The 24213-nt window shown below is 44.1% G+C and overlaps 1 protein-coding gene across 1 annotated transcript; it reads left to right on the top strand.

Annotated features, from left to right (window-relative positions):
• The first annotated feature begins 77 nt into the window (after positions 1 to 77).
• On the top strand, positions 78 to 22713 carry LOC149841232 (protein DETOXIFICATION 27-like). Its single transcript, XM_090005216.1, has 8 exons — positions 78 to 341; positions 19690 to 20231; positions 20694 to 20780; positions 20898 to 20954; positions 21210 to 21448; positions 21533 to 21651; positions 21745 to 21831; positions 22639 to 22713. Exons 1-8 carry the CDS (start codon positions 78 to 80, stop codon positions 22711 to 22713), a joined length of 1470 nt encoding a protein of 489 aa, XP_089861342.1.
• The last annotated feature ends 1500 nt before the right edge of the window (positions 22714 to 24213 follow it).

Raw genomic sequence — 24213 nt, 5'->3', positions numbered from 1 at the left:
GCAATAGCGAGCTAACCCGGTCTGGTTTCCTTTGCTCTCTCTCTCTCTCTCTGCAATATCATCAGAGGTAGGAGGAGATGGTGGAGCCCGAAGCGAGCATACCCTTGTTAGCGAATCGGCCGCAGCAGCAGGAGGATGAAGAGAAGACCCCGCTGCTGCAGAGGACGCTGGTGGAGTCCAAGAAGTTTTGGAGAATAGCAGGGCCGGCCGTGTTCACCCGCCTTGCCATGTATGGTATGAATGTCGTCACTCAGGCCTTCGTTGGCCATCTAGGCGATCTCGAGCTCGCAGCCATCTCCATAGCTACCACCGTCATCGTCGGCTTCAGTTTTGGACTGATGGTAATCCTTTCCTGTATGAATTCCTACTGAGTTTAATTAATAGGACTTTCGTGCTATGATATCATCGAGTTTAGCCTTTGCTTGTTCGAAAGAAAATCTCGCTCGGGCATGGGGGCTACCGTTGCTGGGGCAGGTAAAGCTGGGTGGTTGTGTCCTCAACCTGGAGTTTTACTTGCAGTGAGGCCGGCCCATTAACTCACCCGGTTATCCGTGAGGGTTTTCCTTCATCATGAAAAGAAAAAAGAAATAACGACTTCTTTTGTTTGAACTAAGTTCCTGGAGCTACTGTTATGCAGTTTCTGCTTAGAACTGGTTTTTCTGCATCATGAAAAGAGAAAAGAAAAAAGAAGTGGGTTTTTTTCTTTTCTCTTTTGCTTGAACTGCCAATCCAGAATCAATGTAGGAACTACTTTTTTTCATGATATTTGATAAGAGTAAGATTAACGTAATTGTTTTCCTCCTTGAACTAATGATTTTTCACGTCCAAAATGGATGGTGGTCATGGGCTCATTCCAGCAAGAAAGTGGGATTCGTGATCTTAATACGGCTCCGTTTACTGCTCTGTTTGTAAATCTGTTTTCAAGTATATGGCAGCGAAACAGATCTATTAGCCATTACGTATCGTTGAGCCTAGATCTACAATTTCTCCTGTGTTATTCTGGATCAAATTAGCGCATGAATCAATGGAGAGTAGTTTTCAAATACCAATCTGATCTTTTTATTAAAATAAACATCCACCATCGTTTTGAGGCTTCTGATAGCTCGCAAAATATAGAACTAAAATTACTGCGTTACCCTAGTACAAACGCATGTGCACTTCTTACTTTATTGTTACAACAAAATTCATTTTTCCATCACTAAGAATACCAAACAAATGTTCATCATTTTCAAGTGCCCAAGATGACCAGAGCAACGTCATGGTTTTTATGTAGGACTAAGAAGTCGGTACAAGGATGAGTTAATGAGCAGGAAAAAATGGGCTTTACTTAATTTATGTAAAAAGTTGTAATTCCAATTAAGTTTAATGGCAGTCATCCACTTGGGTCATTTGGTTACCCCTAAGATAAAAAGTTGGGTGGGTAACTTAAACATGGGAATGTTTGGTGGTTTTTTGGATATACCCATTAGACTCTGTTTGGCACACCAGAGATGGCATTTAATGAGATTTAATTAATATCACCTATCCAAAGGTTTGGGGACCATGTTTTAGGAGATGAGAATGGTAAAGATTGGAGAAGGGGGTAGGCAACAGATAGAGCAGCTTGGTGGGCCAAGATGATGACTCAGCCCACCATGGACCAGGTTTGCATCAGGGTTTTAGGTCCTGACTTGTTAGCTGTCAAGCCCAAACCTAACTCATTTATAAGTGGGTCAGGCTTGGATCGGCCCACAGGCTACCCCGATGGGCCTGAGCTACCTAATTAATTTCCTAGAATATAAGTTGGTTACTATTATTATTTACTTAATTAGTTGCATTTAATTTTATGTAAACTAGAAAGATAACTAGTTGAGTGTATTAGTAAGTATTAATATTTACCTAATGAGATGCATTAATTTTATGGGAACAAGAAATATAATTAGTTGGGTGCATGATATTATGGGTTTACCATTTACATCATCTTCACTGATGAGATTGGAGTGTTTAATATGATGATGCATAATTACCATGCATGCATTCATGTAGATCAAATGGGTTTGGGACCGAACATTGGCTCATTGGGCCAATGAGTTGGGTCATGGGTTTCTTTTCAAACTCGAACCCATTAAGAACGAGGTCTAAACTGAACGCATTAAGAATCAATGGGAGCTGGTGTTGGAGAGATAGTAGGGCTGATGAGGATGGAGAAGAAAATGGGAGATGAGGCTGGAGTTGTTAACTACATCCTTCTAGATGTAGTTGAAAATGACCCATCTCCACCTAAGGGTGGGCAGTAGGCCGGCTGTGCCTGAACATTGGCTCATTGGGCCAATGAGTTGGGTCATGGGTTTCTTTTCAAACTCGAACCCATTAAGAACCAGGTGCATTAAGAATCAATGGGAGCTGGTGTTGGAGAGATAGCTGGGGTGATGAGCATGGAGAAGAAAATGGGAGATGACGCTGGAGTTGTTAACTACATCCTTCTAGATGTAGTTGAAAATGACCCATCTCTCGACTCAAAAATGACCCCTCCTATCTCTCCAACACCTAAGGGTCATGGGTTTCTTCTCCATCCTCATCACCCCTCCTATCTCTCTAACAACAGCTTCCAAACAAAGCCTTATGGATGCCTAGACACCTCTATGTCTGCTATGCTTTCGTATATATCTTTAGTTTGGTAATTTAGATTTTTGCTTAACAAGATTAGTATATGTGAAAAGCTCACAAGGGCACCATTCATTGGCTATGAGGAGGCTTGTGTTCCAATTTGAAGAGATGTCAGAAGCTTGAATCCCTCGCCAAAACTAAATGCATTTCCTAAAAAGGGGTTGTTACACTACCACTGAAGGGAAGCCTCTTTATTTTGAAATGCCACTTTAAAAGGAAAGCGCTTCCAAGGTATGAACACATTCTAACCTAAAAGCTGCTTTTTTATGCATATCTTACGTGTCTCATAATGTATTTTCCAGACATTTTTTTTTCATTTATTACGTGTTTCATCATGTATTTCTCAAACATATTGTAATGCCCCAAAATTTCAAACTTATAAATCTTTCAAAATACGTAGAAAATAAAAAGGGTTTTCAAAGCTTTTATTTTTAAAGAATCAGCGAAAACGATTTATTTTGAAAATGAAACAAGTTGACAACTTTGAGCACAAAAAACCTTGATCAAAAGCATTTTTACAAGTCAAAAAATTTGATCAAAATATATTTATTAGTAATTATCATTTGTACAAAAGTTTGGAGAGTCTCTCTTGAGACAAAACTCCAAAACTCTAACAAGTAACCGGGACTCAAAAACTATGAGCAAGAGAGTGAGGCCTTGAGTCATCTCGCATCGCATCATCGCCATAAATTAGACTGCCTAATTGTCACATGCCCATAAAATGGGTCAGTCAATAAAAACTGGTAGGTACGAAGTAAGACAAAAAGGAACTCAAATAACCATATGATAGGTAGTTTAAGACAATTTACAACTATGAAAGCAAGAATAGTTGGCTATGCAGGAAAGGAGCTATATTAGCACAATCAATTTATATAATAAGCAGAGATGAACTAACATGGATAACGAATTCCGTATGCAGAGAGTAACTAACTACCACAGTTACGCATAAACAAATCATACATCTCATAAGTGATCAAAAGTGTACACAGGATATTTATTGTTTTGATATTAGTTGCCCTATAGGTATTCACAGATGTAAAACATAGAAACAACTGAGACCAATCTGGGGGTTTATTATGTCATATGTTTTAGATAACCCGGATGGCTGACTAAGTCTGCTCTCCATGAGGACGGTAGATGACCAAGAGAGAAGTCTTCGAGGGCATTCGTGGCCACGGATGCATCATACTTCTGTAGAAGTACCTGAGAGCTACCATTCAGGATAATTACGGTAGTCCCTTCTAACTCTGATGACTGTGGAAGCCGAGTCATTTGACCGTGGGGTGATCATTAATGACATGTCCATCAGAGTTTTTGTACCATCCATCATCTCTCTTAATGAACCGTAAGAGGCGAATGAGCACGATGGAGGTTTCTTAACCGCCATCCCATTCTACATGCTCTAGTCTATTTGACCCACTTGAGAATTTTTCCTGTGAAGATGAATTGTAACCATACTATATGTGTTTCATCAAGTGCATCCTGCATGTTCGAGGTTCTCTACGACCTCTCATCCTACTCATCGTAGAATCATCTGTCTAAGTGGATGATTACGATGATAGAGGTATGGGTCTCTCAAGGAGAACCCAGCACAGCGTTTCACAAGAGCATAAAGTACAACAAGTAATTTCTAGCATGCTTTGCATATTGTGAAACAGAAAGTATCATGCAAGTCTTAGGATTATCCTAGATCCAACAAAACACTCCCGAGTATATCAACTCGAAGTGGAGATAGGGTTGTAATGCCCCGAATTTCCAAAACAAAGCTAAGTTAAAATTTTCACGAATTTCTTTTTTTTTCTTTGCAGCGGAACTTAGCGAAATCAAACAATAATGAGTCATCAGTTTTAGAAAACCCTAAGCACATTACAGGTACGTAGCCAAGCAACTCATTGACCACCAAAGTGTACTATTTTATCAAAAACCACATGTTTATTTCAACATCACTGCTTGGAAAAGCAGTATAAGTTCAATAAAAGGAAGCAGTACAACTCTGTCTAGAGAAACTCTGAATCTTAATGCCGCCTTGCTCCGCATATCGCAACGCAAGTCCAACACCCACTACAAGAAACCTGTGGATTAGCGACGACCTAAATTTGTCGCTAATCCGACGCTAATCCGTCGCTAAACTATTTAGCGATGGATTAGCGTCGGATTAGCGACTGAAAACTTTTATCACGAATTTTTCGACGCTAATCCGTGCCAGAACTTATCCGCCGCTAAGTCCGTCGCTAATTTGCGACGGATTAGCGACGGATATGATCCATTGCGAGTCCTTCGCTATTTTAAATTAGCGATGGATAATATCCGTCGCTAATCCGTCGTTAAATTTTAAAAATAAAAAATAAAAAAATTTTGCTCGCTGCCGGCGCGTTCTCCGGCAAGGAGCAATTTTTTTTCACAGAACCGGCGCATTCCGGCAGGCTGCGACTCCGCGCGGATCCGGGGGAAGCTCCTCTTCAAGTTCCAGGTCTGCCACGAGAACCAGCCGAAGAGCTTCACGGCGGGGGCACTCAGCTTCAGCTGAGACTCTGGGTGGATCTTCGCGAGCTGCAGGGGGGGGAGCAACGAGTACGACATCTTTGCAACTCCGGCAGGATCTTCGCGACTTCGCGCGGATCTTCGCGACTCTGGTAGGCTCTTCGCGACTTCGCACGGATCTTCGCGACTTCGCGCGGATCTTCACGACTCTGGCAGGCTCCAGTGGCTCCCCAACAGCAGCCACCTCTTCGTCGACACTCTCTTCGACTCCAGGAGGCTGCAGTGGCTCCCCAACGCCTCCTCTTCGTCGCCCCCTTGACGACTCGGCTCCGACGAAGCTACAACGGCTCCATCTGCGACTTCTCGTGGGGATCGACTTTTTGTGCGTGTGTCATCAATGGAGCTTTGGGGATGGTTTAAATTGAACAGAGGGGGAACAAAGGGCGGAAAATTTTTGAACGGAGGGAGGGAAAATTTCGTGCCTCAAGTGGGACGAAAATTAGCGACGGAATTAGCGAGGGAATTTTTCCATCGCTAATTAGCGACGGATTAGCGACAAAAAAATTCCCTCGCTAATTCTGTCGCTAATTAGCATTTTTTTGTAGTGTTTTGGCGACGAAAAAATGTTGTCGCTAATCCCTCGCTAATTAGCGACGACTTTAGCGACGAAGATATTTCCGTCGCTAATTTTGCAAATATTTCAAACATTAGCGACAAATAGTTTTCGCTCGCTAATCCGTCGCTAATTGGCGACGGAAAAAATTCGTCGCAAATTTCCGTCGCTAAGTAGCATTTTTCTTGTAGTGACTTGAAATCCCCATTAAACGGGGTCAGAACCATTGATGGTCTGGTAAGCAAGCAATCACATATCCATTCAACTCAAGTAAATATGTTAACCACTCAGGGTCGCAGTTCGCAATAGCGACGTTGAAGCCTCCACAACTTAGTGTATATCGCGAGAGCTTTCTCAGGGTTATGAGTTGAACATCTGTTTAAGTCTTCACGACTTAGTCTTGACCTCTTCCGGGTCTCAAAGGGATGTCTAACTCAAGTCTTTATACTTGGCACATTCGTATCTCATGCATCTAAGGACAGCTCCTCGAGCTTCGCTTAGTCGTGCGGATACAACTTCGTTCAGTCAGTCCAGTCGTATACCGATCATGACACATTCACAAAGGTTATGCAGGACTGACTCAACAATGTTCATCCACTCATACATTCAAGCATCGCTGAGCCTAAGCTAATGCTTTGTTTCGATAATTAACCCCTCTTCCTAGGCTTAAGGGAGGTATATCTGAGCACTAACGCGACGATCTGGGGGTTGATTATTCTATGTATTTTTAGATACCCCAGAGGCTTGTTGACCCCATCCCCCTAGTAAGACGGTACAATCATACCGAAAGAAGTCTCTACTAGGTATTCGAATGTATTATGCTACTGCAGTAGTTGGGTTCAATCTTTAAAAATTTAAGGATAACCACGACCTCCATACCTCTGAGTGACGGAGGCCATCATGAACTCTATCAAGTTCGAAGGTAATATAAGTCACTCAAGGCTGCACCATCACCGTCTTCCTCGGTGAGAAATTCTGAAGGGGTCTGCCGGTCTGACAAGCTACTTAATGCATGCCTATAGGGCAGCCATTGAGGAGTATATACTCGACCCCGTTCAGTATGCCCCTAACACGGTCATCAACCGCGGGGTCTTTTCATTTTATTCATATGCATGCTTGACTCTGCTCTTGACACTACGGCCATCACGAGCATCTCACCTCTTTTGGGTGGACAATGTACTCTGGCTCTGCGACCCTTATGAGTCTAGTTGTGTATCAGTCTCTCAATGAGCATGCATATGACACGATCACAATAGATCGATTGCTCGGTGTATTTTTACGCAACGATCCCACAACCTAGTCAAGGAGCAACCACTACTCTAGCACAGCGGCCCTTACGAGCAAGGTGCCCTTACAGGTATTAGGGAGATGAGCCAATCTAGCATCATTCCAACAATGGGCATCGTTGTGCCATTTAACGGATTCTGACAGCTCTTTTACCAACCATTTTGCCAGCACCTCCCCTGCTCCAACGGCAGGGATACGACAATCCTTTTTACGTTGTAGAAAGTGTTCTATAGACTGGGTAGCACTCCGCTATATGACGGAGTATCCTGCTACGCTCTTTTCTAAGCTATTTTAGCTTCTTCAAAAATTTCTGTAGCATTTTCTCTCTTTGACGGAGAAAGCATGCGTTTCTTTTTTTCATTTCAGCGGCATCTTCCCTCTTTCGTAGGAAATCACTACGCTTAACTCGAGAAATGGATGCACACTGTTGTCCGTACTTTGTATCCATCAAGGTTGATTGAAACCTTAGGCCATAGTCAGGCCATACGCAAATGACTTAGTATTTACATAAAGAGAAGTTTTGCCAAAAAGCAAAACCTTTCCAATAGGGGCATCATTCGTCAAGCAGAATCTTAAACGAGGAGCGGTAAGGGAATCACATTGGCGATTTAGAATTGATCTCCATTTGAACGCTTATTTACGAGTCATATATGTAATATAAGTAGAAGTTTGTGCTTTATATGGAGACGGCATAAAGGAAATGCATATACTATTGTTCGGGGTGTTTAACCAAATAAAATATTCTACATATTTATTTGCAGAAAGCAGAAGTCTTGGCGTCATTCAACGCGACAGTGTAAGTAAATGTATAATCGAAAGTGCATAATCAGAAATTGCAGAAAGTAGGGAGCCTTGGCATCATACGACGTGACGACGTAATGTAAATGCGTAATCAGAAGTGCATAATTGAAAATTACAGAAAACATGGAGCCTTGGCATCATACGATGCGACGACAAAGGTAAATTACAAAGCCTTGGCGATATAAGATGCAACGACAGTCACTAGACGATATACACGAAGTTTGGCATCCAACGAGAGTTACGAGGCGAGCGAGTGAACACCAAAGTGTTCCGAAGGGCTCAACCAAGAACTAGGGTAAGATATAATTTTTAAAAACACATATATTGCGTATTGAACATATATATCTGACGATAGTTACGAGGCAAGCAGATGAACACCGAAGTGTCCCAAAGGGCTCAACCAAGAACTATGGTCAGATACTACTTCCGAAAGTATATGTTATATACAAACAAGCAAATACTTGAAAGAGATGGATCAACAAAGTGAACTTACTTCAGTTTACGGAAGAAACGACTTCGGAAGGCTCCAACGGCTTCGATGACTTTGATCCTCCTTTTGAAAGGTCAGACTAAGTCAGATGGGTCTGATTTAGTTGAAAAAGAGGAAGAGTAGGTCAAGCTGCTCAACCTAAGTGGTTTGAACCAAAATGGGTTCGGTTCAAGTCAACTGGGTTCAGCAGGTTCGGTCTTAGCCTAAGCAGGCTAAGTCTAGGTTTTTGAAAACCAAACCAGAATTTAGACCAAAAAGGACCTTGACTTTGACTTCAAACCAAACCACGTTCAAGTCAAGTCAACTGGGTTTGAACCAGGTCAGGTGAGCTAGGACCAGATTAGGCAGGCTCAGACCAGGTCAGGTGGGCTAAGCTAGGTAGGGGAGGTTTAGGAGAGAGAGAGAAGGCAAGAGAGAGAGGGGGGTCGATTTTTATGAGAAGAGAGAGAGTGGGGAGGGCTATTTATAGCCCAAGCCCACCTCCTTTAGGGATTTTTCTAGAAAAAACTAGAAAAATTTTATCTGCTTTATACCCTTAGCTTTATTTTAATTCCAAGAGGTTCCTTGATGTGGGGCCCATATGAAAATTCGATGGGATATTTTTGTGGGTCCCACCAGATATTTTTTGAGAAATATTTTTGTGGGTCCCACCACATTTTTTTGGGTCCCGCAAAAAATTTGGGTTTTCGGCAATTTTTTCTGAAAAATTTTGATTACGTCATTCCCTTTGTATTAACGTAACTAAGATTGTTGGCTCGTAGAAATCTCTTGATTTCGTCTAGGTAAGAAGTTATGACTTCCAGAGTGTTTGAGCATATATTCGTGAAGCGACGAATATCCTAAGTATAATAGGTTCGTACAAATCGAGTCGATTCGTATTTCGGATTCAGATGCTATTTTGACTTGGAAATGCTTCACGAATTTCTTCAAAAAGATACTGAAAAAAATTGTGGGTCTTACAAGGGTCCTCTAGCTTTGCTTTGCAAATCCTCTCTCTCGAGAGGCCGAAGCCCCGTGCGGGAACCCTTTTCTCGAGACTAAAGCACCTATACCCAACTTCACATCTTTCTTGAAAAGAGCGAAGTTGGTAGGTGCTCCTGCATGCCCTACGAGGCAATGCGTGGAAGGAGCCACAAGGGCACGACCACGTATTGCGTACGGTGGCAATAGACAAAAAAACAACAAAAAGCAGAAGTGTGAAAGCAAAGCCTATGCACAACAAGTGTGGCGACAAGAGAAAGTGTAAAAACAAGAAAGTAACAACAGAAATGTACAAACAGAAATTTAAGTGCTTAAAGGAGCTTGTGCACGTAAAAGTGCAACGACGACAGAAAATATAAAGACAAGAAAGTAAAAGGGCAAATTGTGAAACCATATCTTTTTCTATTTTTAGATTCTTATTCCATATTGTGTTATTTTAGTCCTTTGAGTAACTTGTACCTTGGGGAGTTGCAAGGTTGTGTGCACCTACAAGTGTAGGTAACGACGGTCTCAGGCGACGGGGCACGCGTGGGCTTCATTGTGTAATTTGTGAAGGTATGATCATGTTAGTATGTCAAAAATAGATTGAAAAAAAAACAAGAAGGGGCAGAGGCAGGGGATAAGCCGTTGTCGGATAGGGGAACGAAGAGGGGTAGGGGGTGAAGCCCTTTCTCTTGTCGAAAATCCAAAGGCAGCAGGGGCCTTGCCTCTGCCTGACAAAATACAGGGAGGCAAGGGCGACCAAAAAACAGGAGGCAGGGCAAAAAATCCCTGCCAAAAAAAGAGGACAAGGAGGCAGGGGTTAAGCCTCTGCCTGTCGAAAGAGCAAAGAGAGAGCACATAGGGGCTCGACCCTCCCCTGCAAGCCGAGGACACAGGGAGGGGTAGAGACCCTCACCTGCATACCAATGAAGTAGGGAGGGGATCGGTCCCTTCCTTGCAAACAGAGGATGCAGAGGGGTGAGGCAGGGCCCCCTCGCATATAGAGAAAAGAGGGAGGTGGCTCGGCCCCTCCCTGGTGCACAGAGAAAACGGAAAAGGGTGGCAGGGGCAAGGCCCTTGCCTAACAGAAAAAGAAGGGGGGCAGGTGTAAAGCCCCTGTCGGTCGATCGCGTATAGGCAGTAGGGGCATTGCCCCTGCCGACCTGTCGAGCAGAGAAGAAGGTGAAGGAGTCGAGGAAGATGAAGAAGACAGAGACATCGAGGGGTAGAGAAAGATTACCTGGAGATCGATGAAGCGTGGTCGGTGTTGGGGCCACGGTGGCCAAGAACGTTGAACGAGAGGGGGAGGTTAGGTGCCCGACGATGGTGGTCGGGAAGCACAGCGAAGAGAGAGAGAGAGAGAGAGAGAGAGAGAGAGAGTCGGCAGGGGACTTGGGGCTGCGTCAGGGGCATCGGTCGAGGTTGTCGGAGTGGGAAGTGGTGGCGGTGGGTCGCCGGCGACATTGGTTGCTAGTGGCCTGCCAAAAATCGCAGCAAAGGAGAGGGGGCGCGATGACGGTAAAGAGATGAGAGGTTAGGGTTTCTCACATGAGAAACCCTAACCTCAACCTCTTTAAGTAGAGGTCAGGGGGTATACCTGGGTTCGGATCTGGGTCGGGTCTGGACCCGACCCAAATTTTCTTTATGTTGATTTTACATCCTACCCTTCTTAAAAGAATTTCGTCCGTGAATTTTTATTGCATTCATGGCTCAAAGTACAAGTGAGGGTATTTCTTCCTGATAACAGACTTAGGCTTCAAATACATTCCTCAAACCCATGGTGCTGCCAGTGCACCTTGACAAGAGATATCATCTTTGATCTAAGCCTTTGGTCATGACGATCAATTATTGCTACAGGTCTCTCCTCAAACGTCAAGTCACCTTGAATGTCCAGATCATCATAGTGAATGATGTGCAACGGATCGTGAACATACTTCCTCAGCATAGATACATGGAAAATGTTGTGGACCTATGCATACTGAGGAGGCAGTGCTACTCGATAAGTTGCTTCACTGATCCGCTCCAAGCTCTTGAATGGCCCAACATATCTGGGACTCAACTTGCTCTTCTTTCTGAATCGGAAGACAATCTTCGTCGGTGATACCCTCATAAAAACCATATCTTCAGTCAAAAAGGAAAGCTCTCGACGGCGACGATCAGCGTAGCTCTTTTGTCGACTTTGCGCAGTGCAGACTCGCTCACAAATCATCTGAATTTGTTGCAGTACCAACAGTGGATCCAACTTTCGTTCACCAACTTCGCCTCAATAGACAGGTGAATAACAAGGCCTCCTATGTAGTGCTTTGTATGGGGTCATACCGATGCTAGCGTGATAGTTGTTGTTGTACACGAACTCTGCCAGACTAAGATGAGAATCTCATTCTCCCTTCCAGTCCATTATGCAAGCGCAAAGCATATCCTCTAACATCTAGATCGCGCATTCAGACTGTCCATCAGTTTAAAGGTGAAAAGCAATGCTAAATTTCAACTTCATGCCCAATGCCAATTGAAGCTACCCCCAAAACCTTGATGTGAACCGCGGATCGCGATCAGAAGTAATGGAGATTGGAATGCAGTGAAGCCTCACCTTCTCTCCAATGTAAAGATCTGCCAAATTGTTGAGTGACTGACTGAGACGAATAGGCAAAAAATGAGCTGATTTGGTGAGCCTGTCAACAATCACCCAAATCGCATCATGCTTCCTTCACGTTCTTGGTAGGCCAACGATAAAGTCCATGGTGATGTCCTTCCACTTTTATTATGGGATTTTCATCTGTTGCATCACTCTGCCAGATCTTTGATGCTCGATCTTGATCTGTTGGCAGGTCATGCACCTTGAGACGTACTTGAACATGTCTTGCTTCATATCATTCCACCAAAATCTCTGTTGTAGATCCTTAAACATTTTTGTACCACCCAAGTGGATGGTGCATCTAGACTTGTGCGCTTCCACCGAGATTTCGTCTCTCAAAACAAGGTCGCTAGGGACCCAAATATGATCCCTCATCCATATGCTTTCATCCTCTATAAGATGGAAGGAGGTGTCATCCTACAGCGCTTGGGCTCTCAGCTTCCCAGAGTGCGGGTCACTCCTCTATTCTAGAACAATCCTCGTGAATAGCTCAGACTGAACCACCATGTTCGACAATTTAATCGAACTATGCGTAGTGGCAAACGTCTCCTAGGAGACCAGATCCTCGATCAGTCTCCACCCGACATAAAGTAGGTTGACCAAAACTTTTGAAGACTTATGGTTGAGGGCGTCAGCCACAACGTTCGCCTTCCCTTGATGGTAGGAAAGGGTAAAGTCATAATCCTTGAGAAACTCAAGTCAACGTTGTTGCCTCGTGTTTAGTTCCTTCTGAGAGAATAGGTACTTGAGGCTCTTGTGATCCATGAATGCCTCGAATTGCTCAATGTACAAATAGTGTTGTCATATCTTCAATGCAAACACAACCGCGACCAACTCTAGGCCATGAGTCAGGTAATTCTTCTTAAGAATCTTGAGCTGGTGAGAGGCATACGTGATCACTCTACCATGCTGCATCAAGACTCCACATAAGCCAGACCCAGAGGCATCAGTGTAGATCATGTGAATCCTCCTTGTCCAGAGGGCAAGGACAAAATAGGAGACGTGGTGAGATGCTCCTTCAGCAACTGAAAACTCATCTTGCACTTATCATCCCAAACAAACTTTGCTTCCTTCCTTAGCAACTTCGTCATGGGCAGAGCAATCTTGGAGAAGTCCTGGATAAACCTTCGGTAATATCCAGTCAATCCAAGAAAACTTCTGATGTTACAAATGTTCCTCGGTTGTTGCCAATTCAGCACAACCTCAACCTTTGAGGGTCTACAGACACCCCATTCTTGGAAATGATGTATCCCAAAAACTTAACTTTCTTAAGCCAAAATGCGTACTTGAAAAACTTGGCCAACAAGTGTTCCTTTCGCAAAGTTTCCAAAATGATGCTCAAGTGTTCGCAATGCTGCTTTTGTGTCTCTGAGTACACTAGGATGTCGTTGATGAAAACTATCACGAAGGAGTCCAAGAAGGGCTTAAACACCTTATTCATCAGGTCTATGAATGTTGCGAGGGCGTTGGTAAGTCCAAAGGGCATGACTATAAACTTGTAATGTCCATATCTGGTCAGAAGGCCATCTTATGGACGTTGTCTCCTTTAATTCTGAGTTGATGGTACCCAGATCTAAGATCAATCTTTAAGAAAATTTTGGCCCTCTGCAACTGGTCGAATAGATCATCGATATGTGGCAACGAGTATTTGTTCTTCACGGTGGCTTGATTGAGCATTCAATAGTCGATGCATAACCGCAAGGATCCATCCTTCTTCTTCACGAACAATACAAGAGCTCTCTAGGGTGAAACACTGGGGTGAATAAATTCCTGATTCAATAGCTCTTGCAACTGCTTTTTGAGATCAGCTGACACCATCTGATATGGTGCTTTAGTGGTCGGCGTGGTGCCTGGTAGCAATTCTATGTTGAATTCTACCACACGAGGTGGGGAAAGCCTTGGCAGCTCCTGCGGGAAGACATCAGGGAAATCATGAACTACCTCTAGCTCGTTGATGGGAGTAGGTGTCGGGTCAGACTGGATGACACTGACCAGAAAGGCGGTGCATCCCTTCTGCAAGTAGCTTTGTGCCTTAAGCGATGAAATCATCTTACTTACTCATACAGGCTTAGGAACTCTGAATTCCACTCTCAACCATCCTGGGGGAGATAGAACAATCTTGTTGTCTCGGCAAATGACCCTGACATGGTATATGTGCAACCAATCCATGCCAAGGATGACGTCAAACTTCATCATGTCTAGGAGGATGGCACAAGCTGGCAAATGTTGGCCTACTAAGACTACGTCCAGGTCGGGTACGTAGATGGTACACACTGTATTCTTCCCAATCGGGTTATACACGTCAAGTGCATCACTTTAATGTTTTACAGGTATACGCAATTGCTTGGCAAATTTTTTGAAAATAAAAGAGTATGTGGTACCACAATCAAAAAGCACGAAGGTCACTTGGTCAGCGACCAAAATGGTACCTTGCATGAGCTTTCCCTTGGTTAACTGCTCAACTGTAGTGGCGTTGAGGCATCTCGGGACTTTCTTTGTATAGCTCATATGCGGCTACTAATATCGTTGCTGCTGAGATGGCTAAGGAATGCCACCAGTCTGCCAGAGATCGTCAGCCATCTTCTTATGATAATCCTTAATAAAGTGGCCCATCTTGCCACAATACCGACAGCTACCTGTCTCGCGAGGGCAAGCATGTGATCTCTTGTATTTTGAATAGACCTCGCAAGAAGGCTGCCTAGGTGGCGAGTTGCCCTACGGGCAGTGCCTTTTCGCTGGAGGGCCTTTCTTCTTCCCTCCCTTAATCTTCACTGGAAAGGGTGACCGTCTGATCTGGCTGTTGAGAGAGGTCTTTTGTTGTTCGCCACTAGCCATAGGTAGTTTCTTGCCCTACGCATTTCTAGAATGCTCCCAATCCTCACTTAGGATGGTGGTTGTTGCTACGGTCACAGAAAAAGTCACGGGCATAATGGTGAGGACCCGGTGTCTGAGCCCTTCCTTCAGCCTTTGAACGAACTTTCCAGCACGCTCATGATCATCCTCGAACAAGTTGGGGCAATAGCACTCCAACCGCTGAAACTTGGTGATGTAATCGCCTAAACTCAAGCTGCCCTGACATAGCTCGAGAAACTCGATCTTCTTCTTTTCGCTCGCATATGGGGGAAAGTAGTTTCCCAAGAAAGCCCTTTTGAAGGCCTCCCAGGGGATCACTGTCGATTCTGGGAACTTCACTTCCCAGGTTGTATCCCACCAATCACAGGCATCTTCCTTCAGCTGGAAGCTCTCAAAAAGCATCTTTTTGTCGTTTGGAACCAACAAGACCTGGAACACGCATTCCACCTCCTTGATCCAGCTCTCAGCCATGTCTAGATCTACCCGGCCAGTGAAGATCGACGGGTCGAGCTTTAGGAATTTCTCGTATGTCACGCTCTGAGTCACCTCTGAATGGGGAGCCTGATCTCGCTATGAGCAGACCTGACTCCTAATCGCCTCCGCCAATGTGTTGAAGGAATCCATTACAAATCCCCTCTACTCAGACCACACATCGGTCGAGTCCTCATTTGAGCTCCTCACCATCCTTGAATATAAAAGAGCACAAACGTCAATATTCAAGCAATTATAACAAAAAGCATATTACTTGACAGAACATTAAACATTGCATCAGTTATTCATACAAATTCCAGCTATGCTGGTATACAAGACGAAAAGGAAAATCATCCAAACAGGAGTTTGCATACCTCAATACAAAACTCAATAGACACTGACCCCCTTCGAGGGTAGCCTTTAAACTGCAAATGATACTTAGTAAGCAGTCGGTAGTGGGGAGCAAGAACTACCCGTAAAGATGGGTGGGGGTGGTTGGTTACCCAGTAACCCGACCAGGATGCCCCAGGTCCACCCCTTCCCATAAAGGGGCCCTTCCCACTCATGGATTGGCCATGCGTTTGATGTGCGCCTTGACTCGAGCCACTACCAGCACTAGTCGGAGAGTCCATCACCCAAAACAAGAACTGAAAACAAAATTACGCAAAAATTTTAGTCTAAGTATGAAGTAGAAACTTCAAACAAGAAGGTCTACTTACAACGCGATGTGGATGCTTGATAATCGAGACTCACTGTCGTCAATTGCTTTGATACCAACTTGTAATGCCCCATTCAAACTTGTAAATCTTTGAAAATACGTAGAAAGTAAAAAGGTTTTTTTGAGTTTTTATTTTTAAAGAATCAATGGAAATAATTTATTTTGAAAATGAAACAAGTTGACAACTTTGGGCACGTTAGCACAAAAACCTTGCTCAAAACCACTACCAAAAGCATTTTTACAAGACAAAAAGTAAGATCAAAATATATTCATTAGTAACTATCATTTGTACAAAAGTTTGGAGAGTCCCTCAAGAGACAAAACTCCAAAACTCTAACAAGGAACCAGGACTCAAAAACTGCGAGTAGAAGAGTCAGACCTCGAGTCATTTTGCATTGCGTCATCACCGTCAAGTAGATTGTTTAATCGTCACCTGCCCATAAAATGGGTCGATCAACAAAAACTGGTAGGTGTGCAAGTAAGACAATAAAGAACTGAAATAACCATATGATAAGCAGTTTAAGACAATTTACAACAATGAAAGCAACAACAACTAGCTATGCAGAAAAGGAGTTATATTAGCATAATCAATTTATATCATAAGCAGAGAAGAACTAACATGGATAATTGATTCCGCATGCAGAGAGTAACTAACTACCACAGTTAAGCATAAACAAATCATACATCTCATAAGTGGTCAAAAGTGTGCATAAAATATTTATTGTTTCGATATTAGTTGGTCTGTGAGTATGCATAGACATGAAACGTAGAAACAGTCGAGACTGATCCAAGGATTTCTTTTGCCATGTGTTTTAGATAACCCGGATAAATGACTAAATCCACTCTCCAAGAGGACGGTCAGTGACCAACAGAAAAGTCCTCAGGGCATTCGTGGCCACGGATGCATCATACTTCTGCAGAAGTACCTGGGAGCTACCACCTAGGATAATTATGGTAGTCCATTTCCCCTAACTCTGATAACGGGGGAAGTCGAGTCATTTTCCCGTGGGGTGGTCATTAATGACCTGTCCATCAGAGTTTTTATATCATTCAAACTCTCTCTTAATGAACCGTAGGAGGCGAGAACAATGGGGGTTTCTTAACCACTGCGTCATTCTACTTGCTCTAGTCTGTTAGACTCACTCGAGCATCTTTCCTATGAAGGCAAATTGTAACCATACTATATGTGTTTTTCATCAAGTGCGTCCCGCACGTTCAAGGTTCTGTACGACCTCTCATCCTACTCATCGTAGAATCATCCGTCTAAGTGGATGATTATGATGATAGGGGTATGGGTCTCTCAAGGAGAACTCAGCATAGTGTTTTACAAGAGCATAAAGTACAACAAGTAATTTTTAGCATGCTTAACATATTGTGAAACAGAAAGTATCATGCAAGTCTTAGGATCACCCTAGATCCAACAAAACACTCCAGAGTACATCAACTGGGTGTGGAGCAAGGAGCTAGGGTGCTCCAGCTTTGCTTTGCAAATCTGCTCTCTAGAGAGGCCGAAGCTCCGCACGATAACCCTTTTCTCGAGACTAAAGCACCTATACCCAACTTTACATCTTTCTTGAAAAGAGTGAAGTTGGTAGGTGCTCCTGCGTGCCCTACGAGGCAATGTGTGGAAGGAGCCACAAGGGCACGACCACGTATTGCGTACAACGGCAAAGGAGGGAAAAACAACGGAAAGCAAAAGTGTGAAAGCAAAGCCTATGCACAACAAGTGCGGCGGCAAGAGAAAGTGTAAAAACAAGAAAGTAACGACAGAAATATACAGGTAGGAATTTAAGTGCATAAAGGTAAAGACAAGAATTTAAATGTAGAAATGAGCTTGTGCACGTAAAACTGCGGCGATGACAAAAAATGTAAGGATAAGAAAGTAAAAGGGCAAAGATCACGAAACCGCATCTTTTTCCATTTTTAGATTCTTATTCAATATTGTTTTATTTTAGTCCTTTATCGTCCTTTGTGCGACTTTCCCCTACCTTAGGGAGTTGCAAGGTTGTGTGCACCTATGAACGTAGGTAACGATGGTCTCAGGCCATGAGGTACATATGGGCTCCATTATATAATCTGCAAAGGTACGATCATGTTAGTGTGTCAAAAATTGATAGAAAAAAAAACCAAAAAAGGACAACGGCAGGGGATAAACCATTGCCGGACAAGGGAACGAAGAGGGGTAGGAGGTGAAGCCTCCTTCCTTGCCAAAAATCCAAGGGCAGCAAGGGCCTCGCCTCTGCTTGCCGAAAATCAGAGCGGGCAGAGGCAAGGCCTCTGCCTGACAAAATACAAGGAGGTAGGGTCCCAAAAATAGGAGGCAGGGGCAAAAACCCCTGCTAGAAAAAGAGGATAAGGAGACTAGGGTTAAGCCCATGCATGTCGATAGAGCAAAGAGGGAGCATGGAGGGGCTTGACCCCTCCCTACAAGCTGAGGACATAGGGAAGGGCCCAACCCCTCACCTACGTACCAATGAAGTAGGGAGGGGCTCGGCCCCTTTCCTGCAGACAGAAGATGGAGGGAGGGGACCTGACCCCTCCCTTGCATACAACAAAACAATAGAGAGGGGCCTCGGCCCCTTCCTTGCAGACAAAGGATGCAGGGAGGGTAGCTCGGCCCCTCCCTCGCATACAGGGAAAAGAGGGAGGGGGTCGGCTGGTGCACAGAGGAAACAGAAAAGGGCGGCAGGGGTAAGGCCCCTGTTTGACAGAAAAAGAAGGGGGACAGGGGCAAAGCCCCTGCCGGACAATCGCGCACAGGCGGCAGGGGCGTCGCCCCTGCCGAGCAGAGAAGAAGAAGATGAAGGAGTCAAGGAAGACGGAGACAGCGAGGGGTGGAGAAGGATTACTTGAAGATCGGTGAAGCGTGGCCGGTGTCGGGGCTGTGGTGGCTGGGAACGTTGAATGAGAGGGGGAGGTCAGGTGCCCGACGATGATGGTCGGGAAGCACTGTGGAGAGAGAGAGAGAGAGACGTCGGGGGACTCAAGTTTGCGTCGGGGGCGTCGATCGGGGTTGCCAGAGTGGGAAGTGGTGGCGGTGGGTCGTCGATGGCTTGCCAAAAATCGCAGCAAAGGAGAGGGGGGCGCGGCGGCGGTAAAGAGAGGAGAGGTTAAGGTTTCTCGCATGAGAAACCCTAACCTCGACCTCTTTAAGTAGAGGTCGGGGGGTATACCCGGGTTCGGATCAGGACCCGACCCAAATTTTTTTTACGTGGACTTTACACATGTTTTTTTGTTGCATTTATTTTGTGTTTCATCGTGTATTTTTTAGACATGTTTGATTCACCCTTTGTAAGGAAGTGACCTTATTTCCTATGAAAGAAATTTCATAGAAAAGGACATGAAAAAAGTGCTCCCTAATGGATAAGGGAAATTCGGGACAAATGTCGCAAATAAAGCATGTGTCAATCGATTGTACCTTTCGGTAAACAAAAAAGAAATTGCAGTTTTATCCTGAATTATAAAAAAAGATTAATATCTGTCACAAAATCTTTCAGTGAAATGTTAAAAAAAGATTAGCATTTTCCTGCTTCCAAACGTGCACAAACATAGAAATGTTTGGTGGCCATTTGGAAACTGCCCATTAATGAATGCCTAGACACCTTTTTTTTATCTGCTTTGATGTATAACTTAAGTTTGGTATCATATCTGTGCTTATATAAAAAAAAAAAAAGTATTAATCTGTCACAAAACTTGCAATCAAATCAAAATGAATGATCAAATGATTTTGACAGTTGGGGATGGCAAGTGCGTTAGAGACACTCTGCGGTCAAGCATTTGGTGCTCGGAGATACTTCATGCTCGGGATCTATTTGCAGCGTTCTTTCATCATCATGTTCACCTTTGCTGTCATTTTATTGCCAATCTACATCTTTGCAACTCCAATCCTGAAACTTCTTGGGCAAACCACCGAGATCTCGGATCTCTCGGGTTCATTGGCCATCTGGTTCATCCCCCAACATTTTGCCTTCGTTTTCCTGTTCCCATTGCAGAGGTTCCTTCAGTGTCAGATGAAGAACATCATCATTCCTTGGGTTACTGCATTTGCTTTCACATTGCACTGCGTCTTGAGTTGGATTTTGATCTACCGCCTCAACTATGGGCTCGTTGGAGCCGCTGTGAGCCTCAATCTGGCTTGGTGGATACCTGTTGTAGGACTGTTTCTTTACACGGTGTGTGGCGGGTGTCCTCAGACGTGGACAGGTTTCTCAACTGAAGCATTTGTAGGACTCTGGGAATTCGTCAAGCTGTCTACTGCTTCAGGGGTCATGATATGGTTGGTTCTCTCTCTCTTTCCATTGGAAACGTTTTGAATTCTGGACCTGCTTCTATTCATGACCCGATTGGGAAATAATTTGTTGACTGTAGAATAGAAATTTTCAATGGGGTTTATGGTGGTAGCTTAGGGATCATGTTGTTAGGCTTTTGTAATTTTCCTTTTTTTGTATCCGGCTTGAGTTTTATGCCCTTCGTTTTTTTTGTTTTTTTTTTAGAGTTGGGTATGAGAGTTTGGGGTGTATTGAGGATTAGGTTTTAAGAGATTTGTATTCGCTTATGTATTTCCTTGCATCTTGTTAGTGGATTTTTGCTTCTCCTTGACCCACGGATATAGGCTTGAGTGTCAAGCTACATAAATCTAGTGTCTTCTCTTGTTTCTTTATCCGCTTTATTTTGTGATTTACTTCGTTTCTGTTGTGATTTGCATAACACTCTTCATTGTTTGAAAGATGTTTTACAGTTTGGAGAATTGGTATTACAGAATTTTGGTTTTGTTGGCGGGGGATGTAAAGAATGCAGAGATTGCAGTAGATGCACTTTCCATATGGTTAGAGAGTTGATATCTTTTCTTGAACTCTGTTCAGTTTTTTTGGAATTTCAGTAGCTATTTCTACCATAATTTCATCTCTATCAAATACTAATTTTTGTTTTTATTACTAATCAGTATGAATATCAACGGCTGGGAAAATATGATTCCTATAGCCTTCTTAGCTGCAACTGGGTATGTTTCTGGATGCTCATTTTTTATTCTTATTACATGAAGAAACCGTACCCGGGGCCTGTGAGCTGGCCACACTGGTCTTAGCCTGCCGTACCTACGGTCGCCAAACTTTGTGGTCATACTTGATTGAAAGGCTCCAGTTGCCAAACTGTCTCTGACTATTGTCGAATAACAGAACTTATGCATATATGTTTTCCCTCCTATTTTGCTCGATCGAAACTTTCTACTTGAATATGAATTGGGTGAATCACGCAGAGTTCGAGTGAGCAATGAGCTTGGAGCTGGCAATGCAAGAGGAGCGAAGTTTGCAACCATTGTAGCGACATCGACATCGACTGTCATCGGACTCTTCTTTTGGATTCTGATAATAATCCTGCACAACAAATTTGCTCTCATCTTCACCACAAGCGCAGTCGTCCTCGCTGCTGTATCAAAATTAGCCGTATTGCTAGCTTTCACCATCCTTCTTAACAGCATCCAACCTATTCTTTCTGGTGAGTTTTCTTCACTGATTTTCCAGCGAAAAGCAGCCAATCAATTGCATTCCGACTTTGATTCAAATTCTTCTGTTCTTCCAGGTGTGGCAGTGGGTTCAGGATGGCAGGTCATTGTGGCCTACATAAATATAGGATGCTACTATTTGATTGGTCTACCAGTTGGTGCTGTGATTTGTTGGGTTTTCAATCTTGGTATTCTGGTATGAATCTTCTTAGCCATCTTTTCATGAATTTAGTTGTTTGGTTATTGACTCATCTGATGATCAAGTATTTGAATTTGGAAACAATCTTAGGGACTCTGGAGTGGAATGATTGCAGGAACTGCTATCCAGACAATAACACTGGCAATTATCATAATCCGTTGCGATTGGGAAAAGGAGGTAAATTTTCATAGTCCAGAAAACTCTATTTTAAGTGTGGTTGTTTCCGAGGTCATGTACATTTGGCTCACTTGGTGCATTCTCAAAGACTGGGTTAGGCCTTAATGCACTGGGATCATGTTTGAGGGGTCTTGGAGCCAAGTTGAGCAGGCCTTTCATGTCAAGGACCATGGAAATATGGTTAGACATCAGGCTAGACCAGGCTTGGTTCAGGTTGGAACTGCAAGGGACCATTTGACCTGGTTAAAAGACTAAGCTATAGTCGAGCCCCGTCTGACCTAGACTCAGTTCCACTAGAGTTCGGGCCTGGTTCTTTCTTTAGGTCCTTCATGTCTCCAGTCTGAGCTGAACTGGAAGTGGCCATGTAATAGATCCACAACAGAGACAGAAAAAGAAAGAAAAGAAAATGCATCCCATGCCCAAAACCAGCAGAATTATGTCTCAGGTTAGGTCTTACCCTGTTCTAAGCCTTGGCAAGAGTCCGCAGGGGCTGCACGTACTCATCTGGCTAGGTAGGTATGCTTAAGGCTTTCAAGTTGAAGGAGGCCGAGAGTTCGATACCCGAGATGATCAAGTTTCTAAGCCATTGGGGAACTATCCCTGGTGGGCAGTGGGGGAGTACTCATGGAGTTTTACACTGCAGATACAGACTCCACTCCATGGTTAATGTAACACCTCCCCGCCCTTAATGGGACGTCCAAACCATAGTGATGGTTTCTCATGTTAATTAAAAAATCGAAAGGTGTCTTTCCTCTACTTAATAACCATGGCCTGATTGATGTTAGCTTTTCCCATTGAATGTTTCAGGTTGAGAAAGCAAAAGCTCGAGTTAACAAATGGGGTGCTCCAAATCCAGCAGAAACTCAAGCAGCAGAGTCTTAAACCAGATTCAGAACGAGCGCTAAAACATGACGTTTCCTTGGGCTACAATGGTTTTACATTGTTGTACAAGAGCAGCCATCAATTCAAGGCGAATTCTCAAGTCATGTTTCTTCTTCTTTTTTTATAGGCAATCTGGGGTTAGGTAGACCCCACCAGTTATACATCATACCATCGGGATTTGAACTTGCAACGTCCCAAGACATGGTAACGTGCACTAACAGCTCTTACCAAACAAGCTGCGTTGGTTCTCAAGTCATGTTTCTTACCCTGTAGAATTTGGAAGAATTGGAAATTGGTGCAGATGGATGCTCTCTTTAGTGCAGAAAGGGACCTGACATGCACGAGCATAGGTAGGGATGGCAATGGACCGAGGCGGGGGACAAGGTATCCACCCCCGCCCGTCTCAAAACCCAAACCTCCACCCCGGCCTCCTCCCCATTTCATGTCCTCCATCCCCGATCCAAATGGGGGGTGGGGCCCCATTTTCCCTCGATCTATTGTCATCCCTTAGAAGGATTGGGGATGGGGTGGGTCGGAGCAAAGCAGGGATCAGGACGGGGACGGGATGGGGTGGGGGAAAGCGTAAGTCCATCCCCGCCTCCATCCCTGCACGGGGATGAATTTTAACCTTCATTCCCGCTTTTATCCCCATTTCATGCCCTTCATCCCCGCTCCAAATGGGGTGAGGCGGGCTGGGGCCCGTTTTCCCCTGGTTCATTGCCATCCCTAAGCATAGGATACATGGCCCCACTTTTCTTGCTATTCAATGCTCCCTGCACTGGAAACGTTGGTCCTCACGTAACACCGTTTTCATATGAAAACGAGATCATGCGAGAGTATCTTCTCATGAAAAAATTGTTCATCGCTAGTCTAGTCAGCGTTTCCAATAACTATTTAGGCTGCCATGCCTTCCGACGACAAAGTTAACTCGGCTATTTTGTAGAAATGGAATCTAAGGGTAGAGCTGTATTTTTACTATGGGTAACTACTAGGGGTGGCAAAATCTGACACGACCCGCCAACCCACTTCTTAGCCGGGTTTGGGTTTGGCTAAAACGGGTTCGTGTCATAAATGGGTAGACCCGCCTAACCCGTTTATTAAACGAGTCAGGTTCGTGTTAGGGGTATGCCAACCTGCCAACCCATTTTTATATATATAATATTATATATATAATATTATATATATATATATATATATCCTGAAATCTAAGCGGGATGGATGCATGTTGAGCAAGACTCGTGTGTGTTATCCCAACATGAGCGAGGAGAACCCCTGTGGCGCGCAAGAATCAGCTGGCCGGAGGGCATCATTTTTCGGCGAGGCTGATCCATCTCTGTTGCGCTCTCGGGGGATCGCCGAGCAGGGAGCCGATGTCGGAGGAGAAGCTGATGGTGAGGACGGCGAGGGAAATGGAGAGGGCACTGACGGCGTCGGCCCCAGAGGCTGGTGCAGCGGTCACTGATGTGGCCAACGAGGGGCTGGATCACCATGCCCGAGACG

This window comes from Nuphar pumila, chromosome 4 (assembly GCF_984573655.1).
Source record: "Nuphar pumila chromosome 4, dmNupPumi1.hap1.1, whole genome shotgun sequence".
Taxonomy (NCBI): Eukaryota; Viridiplantae; Streptophyta; class Magnoliopsida; order Nymphaeales; family Nymphaeaceae; genus Nuphar; species Nuphar pumila.
This window is presented reverse-complemented; position numbering and strand designations above follow the sequence as displayed.